Genomic DNA, 15,385 nt, shown 5'->3' on the forward strand with positions numbered 1-15,385 from the left:
TGAGAAACTTTATTTGCTTTGTTATAGCTGATAGTCATTATGGCAAGGAAATTGAGTCAATTTCCACCCAACAAATGGCACCACAGCAATGCACAGCATTTATCAATGCTTAATGTTGTGGCACCATCGCCTAGGTGTAAATTGACACACTTTCCCATATCAGTGCCCTCTCTCTAGGCTTAGCAACCTGAAAACAAACAAATGATTTCAATAATTACAAAAAATTGCTTATACTTTGGTCTCAGCATGAGATGAGACTAAGCAATTAACGTGCTTCCCATTTATTTCTTGCCGTCACGGCAGAAAAAAGTAACACGGGCGAATTAAGATTGAAGTGGGTAGCCTGGGCACTGCCATGGTGTTACACAATGATGCAAAGCAGGGGGAATCACCCTTGTAAACGTAAAAAAGCCCAGTAACTGCATACATGCACAGTCATGGCAGCCAGTATTGGTAATGGAAATGGCAAAATGGTAATGCTATGCTAACACACACTAATGTAGTCTCCTTCAAAGTAACGATTATATTGACATGTTGGTTCCAGCATGTTCATGTTCACTGTGCAAGAGCACACGTCAAGCATAGAGAAAGAATGCATCAAGAATGCCTGCTCTGCTGCAGCATATAAGGGTGGCTTCCACCATCATTGCCACAACTGTTAAGCTCGGGCACCACTAACATGTGATAAAGCTGCACCTTAATTTGGCATGCTTGGCTACAGCTGCCTTCTGAAAGCTGTGAATGTGTTCTATCATGACATCGTAGACAAGCAGTCTGCAAGTACAGACCGCTCACACAAGAAACATTTCTATTGGGAGCACTCGGGAAGTTGGCTAAAACTGTGCAGTGTAGTAAATGGAGTTGTGCGTACATCACAAACAGTTTATTGCCAGTTCGTAAATTTGACAAAATTTTCAGCAGCTTTTGGCATTTGTGACAATTACACAAGTGTACTTGAAAGGTTTATAATTTTTGCTATATGCTTTGCAATTCCGAAAATGCTGCAATGACTCATCCAGTGGCAAACATCTCCATCAAATGTTTGTCACAATATCTGGCATTTCTTTCTGGCACTTTATAACCGTCAAACAAGGCACACGTACAGCATGCGATATGACAGGTGTGTCCAATTAGCAAGTAGGCCAGAGTGCACTAACTCAGGCCAACGAATCTGTATCTCTGATTTTTCTCCACCTGTATTCCAACTGTGCACCGTGTTACACCTCCTTCCAAATTCTTTGTGCAACAGTAATTGTTGATATTCATCTTTCTAATGATGCGTGCTATTACAAATCCTAGTGTGAATTAAACCACATTTTTTTTTTTTTACATGCACTGAAACATCAGTTCGCATACGTTTCTGCATTTTATGCCTATGTGAATATGGTTGCCATCCATCTGTGACATCATACTATCTATGCTAAAATGCCATTGATACTGAACCGGCATGGCAGGTCATAGTATTTATGTGGCATATTAAGTATACGAAAACAAGTGCCAGTTAACCATGCTGGCCAGTGAACTGTGCTGTTTACCGAGTGCAGCAAGCAGCGCATACCATCTGCCTGAAGGGGCATCTTTCTTGCACATCAAGCAATGTGGTGACTGCCTCAACAACATGGCGAGACTAGTTGCTGGTGGCAGTGCTTCCAGCTAGATAAACTGTGCAACCCTTCTGGCTGCTGCAGTACACCTCACTGAGTGAGGAAGCACTGAAATTTCTAGTACCGTGCGAAGGAAAGCTTGACACATTGCAAAGGGGTTAATGGCAGAACAGTTTATAACGAATGTCATAGCAAAAGTGCACAAGCAGTAAACAAATGAAAACTAATGCGCGTGCATCCATTCGCAAACTGTCCTTATTGGTTTTGGCCTTGCAGAAGTTGGACAGTGGAGGAAGGCGAAACACTGGAATTCTCTACAATGCACGCAGGAAAGCAAACTATGGAGAAAATGGGTGCTGTTCTTCGCTGAGCAGCAGTGTAGGATATAACATGGTAACTGCACACCATGTTGCAACAAGGAAGGAGAAGTTCTTCATCTGTAAATACTAAGTTGTAACTGTTCATATTTAGCAACAACATTCTGACCTGCTTGAAGGGACATGTTTGAATGTTCACAGAGGTGCACAGTAACATAAGTTTGCTCCATTGTAAATAATGTCATGAGTACTATCACATTCCCCTAGCTTAGATATTGGTGCCGATTGGTGTGGTGTCCCTGACTTAAAGAGAGAGGGTTATGTGGTTATTGCTTCGAACATTGCCCCTGCTCTCACTCTCTCCCAAATCTTGGTCTGAAGAAAATAATTAGGACAGATGGTGGCCACTTTTTTGTGTGGTGAAACATTGCAGATAAGATAGAGAAAGCTCACAGCGACGTATGTATTGCGATTGCACGTGAAAAGAGAGAAAGGGGCAAATGTAAGCATCAGGTGGTGATGCAGAAACCTGTTTGATGACGGATCGAGGGACAATAAATCAAACACTAAATTCTGAGGTGACAGCAGTCTTTTCCAGTTGCATGTATGACACAGACCTTGCACAAAAGGTGGACACCAGTCTTTTCTGATCATTTTCGTGGGACAGATTTCTTCAAGCCTGGGGAAGAGTGCAAAAGCAGGCATAAATGGGCTAGGTTCAAAACAAAGAACAGCGAAACCCGCTCTCTTTAATTTGGGAACATAGCACCAGTCGGCACCAGTATTTAGATTGGGAGAGTGTTTGGCTACATGCTTATGTGTTGTAGCTCACACTGAACGCAATAGTAAATGCAATATTGCCTTAAAAAAAAAAAAAACTTGTAAGAAAGAAATGATGTGCCAGATTTGAATGCCCTAAGCACCAACACATGGGAAAGTTGTCACTGGTGTTTACGACATACAGTTTCTTTGAAGCAGAACAAAATCATGCAGTATAATCAGTGTGCTTGGCAGATTCACCCCCCATAGGAAGGTAGGCTGCCAAAGCATTCACAGCGGCAACAAGAGGACCATAGTGACCAGAAAGCACACCATTCTGTAATTTTCCGAAGGTTGTATTATTTCTTTGGCGTGTGATAAAAATGGAGTATCCGACGTGTCGCAAAACCAGCTCTTCATACTGCATAATGGGTAAAGAAGTGTTAAGGAGGAACCTGTCGGCATGCTCAAGCAGCCCAGTATTGTCACTGTGAGGCAAGGGAGGAGTACAAGGTTTCCAGTGCAGCATGACAGGTGGCATGTCAGGCATGTTGCCATCATTTAAATGGCATGATTTAAATGCTCTTCTGCAGAAACAATGGGGAAAAGCTCTTTTAGTGCTCTGTATATCATGACAGCTCCATATTCTGCATTACAGCTTATGGCCAATTCCTCCTGCAAGTTCATTATTGTAAAATTGATTATTACAGGAAACAAGGCAGAAGTTGTACGAGCACTGTCAAATACTGAATCTTCTGCTTAAAGCGAGAAAAACGTCACGCCTTTATTTGCCCTGGAATTGACACAGTTGTTTCAGCTACATTGAGACATTTAGAACCATCGAAGAAGTGCAAGAATACAGCACCACCCTTGATGTGACGTAGTGACAAGAAGCAAATGTCCTTGAATTGGCACATATATATTTTAGACTCAAGCAAATTCTGCACAACAGATGGAACGTCGATGCCACGCCCTGCGCTGTGACAACATTGGGATGTGGGTGATGGCACTGTTTGACCTCCTGAAAAATTCTTGCTCTGTGTAACACTTTGTTATTCCATGCTGCAATACCGTTGGCAAGGTTTAAAAAATCGTAGATCAAAATAGTGGCAAGGGAATAATTCAGCTAGAAAAGAACAGGCTACTTCCTCTACTAAGCAGACATAAATCTGCATATATGTAATACCATTTGGCATCAAGAGACAAGAAGCATTTCATGAGTTGGGAAGCTTAGAGCTTAAAAGTTTTCAACACCAACATGTCATGCTCACAGAATTATTGTAGACAGCAGCGGGCAACAACAGCTGGACAAGACGGCTGTCACTGCATGTTCTGCAGAATGCAGAATGATTCACAGCACTCTTCAGGGCATTTGATGCTTGCTTCCAACTCTCGTCCGTCTCTATATGTCTGTCCGACTGTTTCTTGTTCAAAAGTATGTGGGTATTGGATAAATAAACCTTGTTAGCTTGTTGCCTTGCAAGGATAAAAATGGGCGAATTGGCAACTATGGCAGCTATTATGCAAATTCTTATATTAGACGCATTCCTCCACAACATATGTAAAAGATTGCAACAGTGTAAAATCGAAAACAAACCTTAACAACAGCGTGCAAACAAACTGACGTGCACACCACAGTGACAACAGTTAACATTCAACAAATGCACACTATGCAGCTTAGAACATGGTAAATAAATTTGACAATGTACACATTATACATACAATATTGGTGTATAAGAGTGAGTGTATATTATGGTATTGTATAGGTCTAAAAAACTAGACATCAAGCCAAATGCAATTGACACAACACTTGTTCGGTCTAGTCATCACAAATATGAAATAGAAAATGTGCACAATAACACTAAAATGTAAATAAATTTCCACATAAGTAATAAACTTCTCTATGAGCATTCATCTGCAATGACTACTAATACTGTTTATAACACGTTTGTTTCCATTATGTGTCAAGCAATTATGGAAATTTCTTCAAGAGAAAGCACAATATAAAAGATAGTAAAAAGCATTCATTATCAAATAGTGCTGACTGCTATATGCATACTAATGAGACATCAGGAGGCCAGTAACTATAAAACTGTCATTAGTGGCTCTGCTAAGCACTCGGGTGTACTTAGTTTGTACTACTGTCAAATACCTTGTGCTATGGTTTCCCTTTCTTAAAAGGCAGTGAGAAACCACAAGTGAGGTTAATAATGCCAAACTGACAAAGGGCCCCTGAACTGTTTTCTTGATAGCATATACTGATAGCTCAACTATACTGTGTTTATCCTGCAGAAGTTTCTTTAAAACATTAGAAAACTTCGAAAAAGATATGGTCAAGGCTAAGTCACAATTTTAACATCTTATAAATGTCCCTGACTTATTTTTTCTTTGCGATGGCATTCTGGCAAGACGTTTTGGAATAGTTTAACTTGTCTTATCAGGAGCTTCAAATTGCATACACTGCTTTCTCAGAAAGTTGTATGTACTTTGGTGCGCACTGTGCTCAAGCAATATATGTACACGAACATGTTTAAGGGGGGGACGCGGCACTTCGGAACCGAAAATCGTCCAAAGAACCTGATTTTCGCTGACCTTATATCTACATTCTCGACTTCCTTCCACACCTATTTATGAATTTTCGTAGCCGTACACCATCAACGTCCAGTGTGATCAGAGTTTAAAAAACGAAAACCGAGTGCCTGGCCCAGGATTTCAGCTCTTTATTACGCGAGAACTACATGCTCGATCAGCGCCATTTTGGTCTCGTTCGAAAGAGCGCACTTTGAGCTTTTTCTTTTTTCTGGTAAGCAAACCACAATGTCTTCTCTGGATGAAAGACAAGGCCTAAAGGCTCTCACATTGGCGACTGATAGCAGTCGCGCGACCAAGTTGGTCGCAAAGTGACCAGTCGCAAATGATCGCATTTCTCTAGAAGCAGCCATTTTTGGTCAGTCGCTCGCTGCTCGATTTTTCAGTTGCGCGACCGTGGTCGCAAAACTGATAAACCAATTAGTGGTACACCGGAAGTGATCTTCCATGTGTCTACATCCGGCCTGCTTTCGCGTCGCGGCAAATTCCGTGTAGATTCCAAGAGTTCTCGCTGAGAACAATAACCTCCGGGATTGCGATTTGCGGGTTGCGCTCAGCCGTGCTTGCCGGTGTGAACATCAGTCGCCTTCAGTCGCTTTTTGGTCGCGAGTCGCAAATGGTTGTGTGACCTCCTCAAGTCACCGGTGTGAATGAGCCATAAGAAATGAAAAGCAGCGGCCAGTGTTATTGGCTAGCCGACGCATGTGACCAAAATGGCGCTACCCAGTTGGCTGGGAGCAGCTGTCTTGAGGAATTTGTACTGCCGAGCGCCATTTTTGAAAGGCTTGCGTGTACTACGCATTACATCTCGGCAGAGCATTGTGTTGCTATGCCTGGAAATGCGAGGAAGTGTCATACTCTGCATGCGTTTGGTAAGAAAAAATGGAAAGGTCACCGGAGGAAGCTTGAGCATTTATCACAGCTGTTGATCAACTTTGGGGAATGAAGCATCGATGCATCGCAACCGTGCAATAGCTTTGAGACTGATCGCGTTCTCTCCGCCAGCGATGCTGCGGAAACAGCACTGAAGCACTGACTGAAGCTAACTCCAGTGATCTAAGAATTGATGACAAGGTGTTGACGGATGGCGAAGTGAAGGCAAAGTAGATGGATCGATGGATGGATGGATGGATACAACTTTGTGTGTGCCCGTGAAAAAGTGACGCTCGAACGGCTTTCGTCGGCCCCGGCAACAGTGCGGAAAATAGTGCCCTTCGAGACTTGCAGCGAGGCATCAGCACCTGACTCGCAGCACTGTGCCGCTCTGTATACAATAGTGCATCTCTGTGTTCTCAACTTGCTCCTTGGAATGTTATGCTGCAATGTGCGTTGCAAACCTGCATCGATCATCAGAGGTAACCGTCATTATGGACTTGCCCTCAAGCTGTCAGTTAAACATGAGAACTGCAGCGAGATCACCAATGACTGGACTTGGCTGTGGGTGGACACCACAAAAACGTGCAACCCAGTCAAGGTGAACCTTCTTACCACAAGAGCGATGGTGGCCACTGGCAATGGGCAGACAAAAATGAACACTATTTTCGCTGCAATGGCAACTTCTCACCGCGTCATGCACCACAAGACATACCAGTGGCATTAAAAGAACAGGTTGGCACCCACTTCCATGCAAGCAGCGTATGCCACTATGAGCAATTGTGCAACAAAAGTTGCACCTCTTTACAAAGAGTTATGTTTTGGCCACAAAGGCAATATTCCCGCTAGCTACGATGGCACGTAAATGACGTGCGGTCACTCTTCCCACATCAGTGTTGGCACAGTGATTGAACTATTCAGTGGGTATATTCGACTGGGTGGTTTTGCCCAACTATTGCTTAGCATGTGAGATAGGCCCACAGCCCGATGCCGATGGCTACGATGAATGGAGCGCAAACAATAAAGGTAAATGCCAGAAAAACACTGATAGCAAAGCTGGCCAAATGGAAGTGGAGGCGGCTCTGACCCCTTTTCCTGAGACCATTCGAATGCCATGGCCTATGCTTCACAACTATGTTGTGTGATGGCAACAGCAAAACATTTTGTGCCATTCAAAGGCAAAAGTCTATGGGTATATTGATGTGAAGAAAGAGGACTGTACAAAACATGTGCAAGAACGAATGGGGACAGCCTTGCGAAACCTGGTGCAGAAGCACAGATGCGAGAATAAGCAAGGCCTTGGTGGAAGAGGCAGGCTGACAGGTGAACTGATAACCAGGCTGAGCACATACTATGGTCGGACATTGAAGTCTCGTGAAGGTGATGTGGGACGTGTGCAAAGATCTCTGATGGCCACGCACCGCCACGTCACATCCACGGCTGAATGCCCAAACCACAGCTTGTGCCCGGACCACAGCTCGTGCCCAGCTAGTGAAAGTTCAGGGTGTCGGCATAATGCTGCAAAAGCAAAGGGCGAGCCTGAACCGAGACGAGTCTAAAATCTACCAAAACATGTCGCAGAAGCACTGCTACCTGTTTATACCCGCTTGTTGGAAAAGGCTTTGCTTGAAAGATGCCAACGAGGCAAAACAGAACTCCAATGAGAGCTTGCATTCGGTAATCAGAAGTTTGGCCTCAAAAGTGAAACATGCACTGCTCTTCGCAGTGGAAGCGGCTGTAGGACAAGCAGTGCTGTGCTTCAACACCGGAATTCTCCATTTCACATCTGCAATTTTGGGACAGATGGACATGTCTGTTACAGGCACTGGCTCCAAGAGAGCAAGAGAGAAAGACCACTACTGCACTATAAGCTCCAGCAAGAAATGTACAGCCTCACTGGAACTTGAAAAATTGTAAAACAAGGATGCACCCAGACTGCGCTGCTGGTGCATTTTGATGAATTATAGTTGTTTTTCCTGCAGTAAAGATGTGCTGGAACATTTTTCCTTGATTTCTCGAATCAACAATTTTCATGCTCTTTCTGTTTGCCATAGTAATATCTTTTGTTCTATTTGGGCTATCATAACTTTTTTTCCTAGTAATAAACAGATGTGGTGCATTAAGAAGTAAATTTTTTATAATACTTTCTCAAGAAAATTTTCAAGACTAACCTTTTGTTCTAGTATCAAGGTTAACATTTTTTTGTTACTAAGTTTGACAACCTATAACGTCGCTTCCAAATGGCCTAGAGCAATGGCTTATACCTTACGACAACCATGAACATTCAGAATCGATTCCGTGTGCTGTGCTTTACTATGCAAGTTTCTGTTAATTATTAAATTAGGCTTTAAACAATAAGACATTCTGCTTTGGATGTCATGAAAAATATTTATCCTAGGAAAAGAATAATAGCATTTTTGGAATTGGCTGGTAAGAGCACATTAACTGTGCAAATTTTATCCAAACTGTATTAAAAATAAAAAATATAAAAAAATATTTGAAGTGCATCGTCCCCCCTTGAGGGCCCTTTAGCAGTGTGACGACATATTAAATGCAACACCATCCGAGATAAAACAAGAGCAAGGTTAAAGATGGTTTCACTTCGGTGTTGCTTACCTAACCTCAAAAAAAAAAATAAGTTAGGCATGAAAAGTGAAAGGTAGAACCAATAAACCTTTTTCTGGCAATCCCACAGTGCCCCACGGGTGCACTATGTGGAAAGAGTGTATGCCGAGCAAGCAGGCTCACCCAGGCAACCGTTTGCCATGGCACCGTGGAAAAAAAAAAATTGGGAGAAAGAACAAGGTGCCGCCGCTTTCTCGATGCTTAGAATGACATAAGTATACATGCCCACAAGCATCTACATTTGTATCTCTATGCAAGAAATGGGAAGGAAATAACCCAGACTACGCGGTAATCACCGAGCTGCCGCCCCATTGTGAGGAGCTAAGTTCCGCCTTAAACATACCGCCTACATTGTTAAAAAATTCATTTAAAGAATGCTATCTTTTCGGACAGTGAGTTAACAAAGAGTGCATGACTTCCTAAAATAATAGCTGTTTGTGCCTCTTCTGCTGCCACAGTGGTCTGGTAAGAGGAGCAAATATATGTTCCGAGGTTTTAGGAACAGCAAGGGTGCTTGCCATTTGGTTGCTCGCTGATTGGATGCACAGTATTCTTACTTGCAAAATAAACAAAACAGAAAGAGGGAGAACAAAAAATTTCTTTCATACTCTCATCTCTTTTATGAGAAAACATTGTGCTACGAACGAATTTATGGCCCGAGTACTCCCAGTATTACCTTCGTGTGCCACGATCTACCGAAACTAGGAAGTAGCTCGCAATACCATTTTCATTTGAGCACATTTTTCACAAGTGAAATAGGTTCATACTTCGTGGTGACTCTTTCTTTGAAAGTCATTCTAATCAGTGGCGCTACATAAAAACTTAGTAGGGTCTCTTCGTTAAGTTCCTGGGCACATGCTATATGCAGCCTGGTTCAGGCATTAACCCACCAATGGCACCTAAGTGATATGATTTGTCAGAGCCCATGTGCAACATCGTGGAACACATTAAAAAATTTTATGTTTTCACTCTCGTCACACTAGGAATTCATGAAATGGTGCACTTTACATTACTGCACAACAAACATAGAACGAAATTAAACGAAAAGCTTTAAAAAAATTGTGTGAGAAACTGAAGTGAGCTCCTCTACTTCGCATTGAAAAGCGAAATAATGCTCGCCTATAGAAAGCTGAATATTAAACAAGGTGGACCGAGACCAAGTCTACCTGACAGTTGCCTCTGCAGCTGTGGTACATGCTGCTGGGTTTAATATTCAAACTGCACTTTGCCTTTTGTAACTAATTTTTCATTTTGGCTATCACCCAGAATTATTCAGAGCCGAAAGGTGCGTGAAGGGATTTCCCAGCACAGCTGTAAACAAAAAGAAAAAGAAAGAAGAAGCAGTAGCGTGCAGGAACGCTAGATGGCTGGCATCGCAAGATGCGATGCCGTCGCAGCTAAACAACAAACAAGATATTCTTGTTTGAATTAGGCAGTGACATGAGCCACCTTGCCAAATTTGCATCAGTTATTACTGCTAACAGGCGCTCGCATGGCGCAGGAGGAAAGCAAAAGTGCAAAGCCTGCCTCTGCGGCACACACACTTCCCATAAGCACTTGCGCAGCCGTTGGTGGCGCTCGCATGTTAGAAAAAGGTCTATTTTCATACAACTGGTTCATTTGCATTGCACTCAGAAAGGTTGAGTTTCTGTTTCAAGGTTTTAAAGAGCACTACATGTAACAGTAATAGATATGACTTCAATAGACCTTTTGCGTAATGCCAACAACCCTCTGTACACCTTGGTTTGCCACCACCATCATGGAGGATACTGGAGGACCCGTGTAGAAAGCTAGTGGGCTGCACATGCTATGCTACACGTCTTGTTAAGTTTGCTGCTGTGTTCTGGCATGCACATAGAGTGTTCGCCGCATATTGTGGTCCTGAGAATGTAAGCTTGATTTCCAGCAATGGGATAGGCGGAATGTCTTGGCATGCTCCCGCATTTGTGCCATGACTTGCACCATGACCTCTGACTGTGGGAGCTAAAAATTTTCTTTCGAAGTCTTTTGCCATTCTGGACTCCATCAGAGAGAGAGAGAAAAAAAAAGAAAGGGCGAAGCGAACCAGGAAATGTGGCATGTTGTGACATGTCATGTATTGGTATAGCAATTCTGCGTGGTCATCTAGCATGGACAAAGTGTAGTCTCACTAACGTGCACTAACGGAGTAGTCAGCCATAAGATCCTGTCCGCTTATCACAGTCACTGTTGTCCAGCATCTCATCCTTGACTCATGAAACATGGTTGCTCTCGCCTACAAGGCTTTAGGCAAGTAACAGTTCATTACATCAGTACTGTAGGCTCATGAGCGCAAAAAACGAATAATTAGCCTTGTGTGTGCCGTGCACAATCTTTAAATATACTGAGTGACTGGTCATTTAAAGCTGCTGCACTTGACTGTGTGAACATTTAGTGTGAAAAACGGGCAAATGATCAGCAAAACCATGCACGGCCAATTTCAAGGTGAAGTTGGTGCATTGAACACTGCACTGAATTTTACACACTTGTGTACCATATGGCCGGAACTATACACAATGCTTGCATAGCAGCACAGAGCTGTACATTAGCTCGCCAAATTTCAGTAAACCTTCACTGAAGAAACAATGCATAACAAACAAGAATGCAGTGTGGCAAGCGACTGGCTGCTATAGAGCCGGCCCGTGTCTATCCTCGCAATGGTGGCGAAAAACCAGGATTGACTGACTGCACCAGAAGGTTGTCGGCCTTATGCAAGTCCCCATACTCAATGTGCACTTTCTGACAGCGGGTATTTGTGCAGCAACACTTCCTTAAAGACGATGTATACGAACCACTACCAATGATTTGTACAACAGCCATAACATGATAATGAACTTGGAACATTAGTCAAGTGAACTTGGTGAAATGCTAGAAGTGCCTCAATGTTCATGTGCAAGTTACTTCCTGGTGTGTATGCCACAAATTGCCGAAACCACAACACTGGTCAAACAATTCGCACACAAAAGATCAGTGCACAAACTATAATCATGACTCATGTTGAATGCTAGCTAGTTTACTGCAGTCACATGCTACCATCCGTACAGTTCATGACTCAAACTGTGTCTACAACGTACATTTGCAGTGTCAAAATGTAAAAAATACCTTTTGAAAAGGCTCAACGTTAGCATCGTGCAGCATATGCAGGGATAACATAAGTTTAAAAACCTTCATTTGGCTCAAAAGTACATTTACATCCAACACAAGGTATAGTGATACACACTCTCTACAAAGCCATGGATCAAGAGATGGCCCAACATGTCAAATAAATATTCTTGGTGTTCTTTTTTTCTTAAAGCACATAGCTGAAAAACATGCTTTGCCAGTTTAAAAGTATGACTGATGACACTAATACAGGCAATAATTGTGGAGCTTCATCATCAATTCACAGATCTCCAGAGAGCACATGCAAGAGCTAAAAGCATCAATAAAATGCTACAGTGCAGGATGGACAAATGCTTGTTGTGCATAAACTATTTTACTTCTCACTCGGGAAAAAGAAAAAATTGAAAATTTCTATTATCACCATCAGCAAGCACACAGCCAAACTGATTTCTATGCTCTTTGGCAGTCAATGTCAACATCCACATAGCTTCAAGGTTATTCACAATTTTGGTGTTGTTTATATATGAAATATTAAGTTTGGTTAGATTGGTAAATAAGACTTCTGGCATTGCAATTCGGAATGTGTTGCCATAACTGGAAGCTTGGTCAGTTAGAAATAATGCAACAACAAAATTACCAATGCAACTCTCACATTCTCATACCAGCTCCCCATGGCATCGTTGACTTTGGCAGCGTATACTGGAGAAGTAGTAACTGCTTATCAACTAATAACTGTTTATCAACAACATTGCATTGAAAAGCAAGGAAATATCGGACTCAATGCGGCAATTAGTGAAGACTTTCCTTTTTCAAGTAGAAGGACCCAACCATGTCGAAATACCAAACAATCTGTGACCTCGCCTTGACATCGTCAGCCACAGTTTCGGTATGAAGCAGGCTTTTTCTGCCAGAGTAATGCAGACAAGAGTTCTGAAAGAATAAGCTGCCACTCTGAGTCAATTCTGTTTCCTTTTCAGATGTTCTTTTAGTGTCCTTTGAAACAGTGCAAAAGGAAACTTTGGCCACCTCTGCTGAATATGTTAATACGATTGAATATTATGGAAAATAATGACTGGTTGTACATGCAGATTGATTTTACAAGTCCTGCACTGTGAAATTTGCAGACTTTGTGTTATTCTGCAGATTTTGCACAACAGAGGCATCTACACGTGCACACGCCCGTTAATAGAGTAAAGTACATGGTGAGACTAAATACAATGCATTTGACAGGTTTAATAATTTCTCCGACGTAATTATGAAAATGCATGCCTTCTTATACATGGAATGATGTCTACCACAGCTAACAGAGAGTTTTAAGTTAGGGGACGCAAACCGCACCCAAGCGTTAGGCATGCAAACTCTACTGTGGACCCTTCATGCTCGTTTTTGGGTTCTTTTATATGCCCAGTGGTTTGCGACCTCTAACGCTTGTGTCCCCTAACCTAAAACTCTCAAATGTAAACTATTGTATATATTTGCACTGTAAACATAAGTGGATGTTGTCCGGTTTTCTTGTTCTCTCAATGTTCCCGATTTCAGTTAAAATTAGGAATGCTATATGCAGTTTCATTATATGTCCATCACTTACTGGCTGAGCCTTTCGAAGGAGCCACAGCAAGTGAGCACTCCCTCACACAAGGATATTTCATGCAATGTTTCAAATATGACTAATGAAAGTATAGCTTTTTTTAATAGTGGGCTTTAACGTACCAAAGGGGCACGCATGGTTATGAGGGACGCTGTAGTGGAGGGCTCAGGATTAATTATGACCATTTGGGATTGTTTAACGTGTATGTAAATCTAAGTGCGTGAGTGTTTTTGTATTTTGTCACCATTGAAATAAGGCCACTTTGGCCACCAGTCGAACCTGTGACCTCGTTTTTGGCAGAAGAACGCTACAGCCCATAAGCCACCACGGCAGGTGGCAAGTATGATTTCCTCAATGTTTAAAGAGAATTGCAGAGTGTTTGTTACTCTTATTTAGTTACTCTGATGTCACTTCTCAATGGTGCCGCTTCTTTATCGTTGAATGCCAGTAGTCATAAAGCTAAATATACATTAAAATAACACCTTTCTTCCTGCACCACAACTTGCATTTAAGCACTACACTCCATCACACCTACAATAAATATAACAAGCTGAATTCATGTAGCTTGAACTATTATCCTGAATGCATAATCAAAATACTAATAATGCAGCAACATTGCAAGACAGACAAACCTGGCAAAAAAGAAACTGTAAGCTAAACAAGACAAGCAAAAGTAAGCTAGCAGGAACAGCAGAGCAGGATGCTCGAAATATATGTGTATTACCCTCATGCTTCCTTAAGCAACATTTCTGGACATGCTGATCAGTCATGTTTGCTTCAAGAACACCATATGTGCTGAATGCAGCTGCCGGTAATTGTGACAGCAAACTATCACATTCTACACACTATGCATCACAGTATCACTATTACTGTTTTGCGTACCTGTGCTGTTCATTATATTTACTACCACCTTGCCTCTTCAGCCAGTGCACAGCTGCTAAAAAGGAGCAAGATATCCATGCCTAGAACTGCACGCCAACTTTGCTGTTAAATGCATTCGGTCAACAAAAAGTTTAGCAACAATGCAATACAAACTGAACGGTACAGTGTACAACTGCAGCATTTGCAGCTCTGTCTCAACTTTTTCATGTGCACGCCAACTGCAACTTGCTAAACCGTCTCCATTTTCATCCTTTCAGCACTATCTGTATGTAATCTCATGTTACCAAGCTACCTTATCCAGGCCGCCTTAAAAGCAGTCGTTACACACTCTAGCAAGACTTCTCCACGTCTGGCCGCAGGAAAGCGGTGAACGAAAAAAATTTGTGTGTGCTTCTGATACCGACCACAGTGGCCCACGCGACAAGTGCTCATGACACCGCATTTGTAACTTTAACAGAAGACGCCCTGAGTGCATCGAAAACTAGCCTCGAGTTGAAAGAGTTGCGGCAAGCAAACAGACACCGGCTGTTGCGCCAGAGAGCGGCCCCAGACACCTTGTCGCAGAGCTCCTCGTCGGGATCAGCATAGCTAACAGGCGCAGGCACGCACCAAGGAACACCAGCCTCTTCGACAGCTGCAAAGAGGCCCATATTTCGAGCCAAGAGCAGGGCATGCGGTGCACACGTGTCCCAGCGAAAAGTTGTGCCCTGTGTGACAAGGTATGCATCGGCACGGAGTAGTGCCACACACAGCAGCTTGTATCCGGCACCCGCAGCAAAACGCACGTCACAGCCGGCAGCTTCCAGGGCTTGAACGACGGCATTGCTCTCACTGGCACTGAGCAGCACACATGGATGGTGGCGCCTTCGCAGCGGATCAGGGTCTTCATCCTCACAGAAGTGACGGCTGTGCCACTGATGTGCGCCCAGAGTCAGGCCCCAGTAGCAACGTCCTACAGGCCTACATGCACCCAAATGCAGCAAACAATTACCACAATTTTTGCTGCTTCTTTTAGCAAAGGAACTAGC

The 15,385-nt window shown here is 42.9% G+C and overlaps 1 protein-coding gene across 3 annotated transcripts in view; it reads right to left on the minus strand.

The window, feature by feature from the left end:
* Positions 1-868: 868 nt before the first annotated feature.
* The window catches only part of Ipp (inositol polyphosphate 1-phosphatase), a 38,058-nt gene continuing 23,541 nt past the window's right edge, over positions 869-15,385 (minus strand). For all 3 annotated transcript variants that reach the window (XM_055076747.1, XM_055076748.2, XM_055076746.1), the window contains one exon: positions 869-15,317. In XM_055076747.1, the coding sequence (XP_054932722.1) occupies positions 14,786-15,317 (532 nt within the window). In that variant the 3' untranslated portion in view covers positions 869-14,785. The remainder of the gene's footprint in view (positions 15,318-15,385) is intronic.

Source organism: Dermacentor andersoni, chromosome 2 (assembly GCF_023375885.2).
Source record: "Dermacentor andersoni chromosome 2, qqDerAnde1_hic_scaffold, whole genome shotgun sequence".
Lineage (NCBI taxonomy): Eukaryota > Metazoa > Arthropoda > Arachnida > Ixodida > Ixodidae > Dermacentor > Dermacentor andersoni.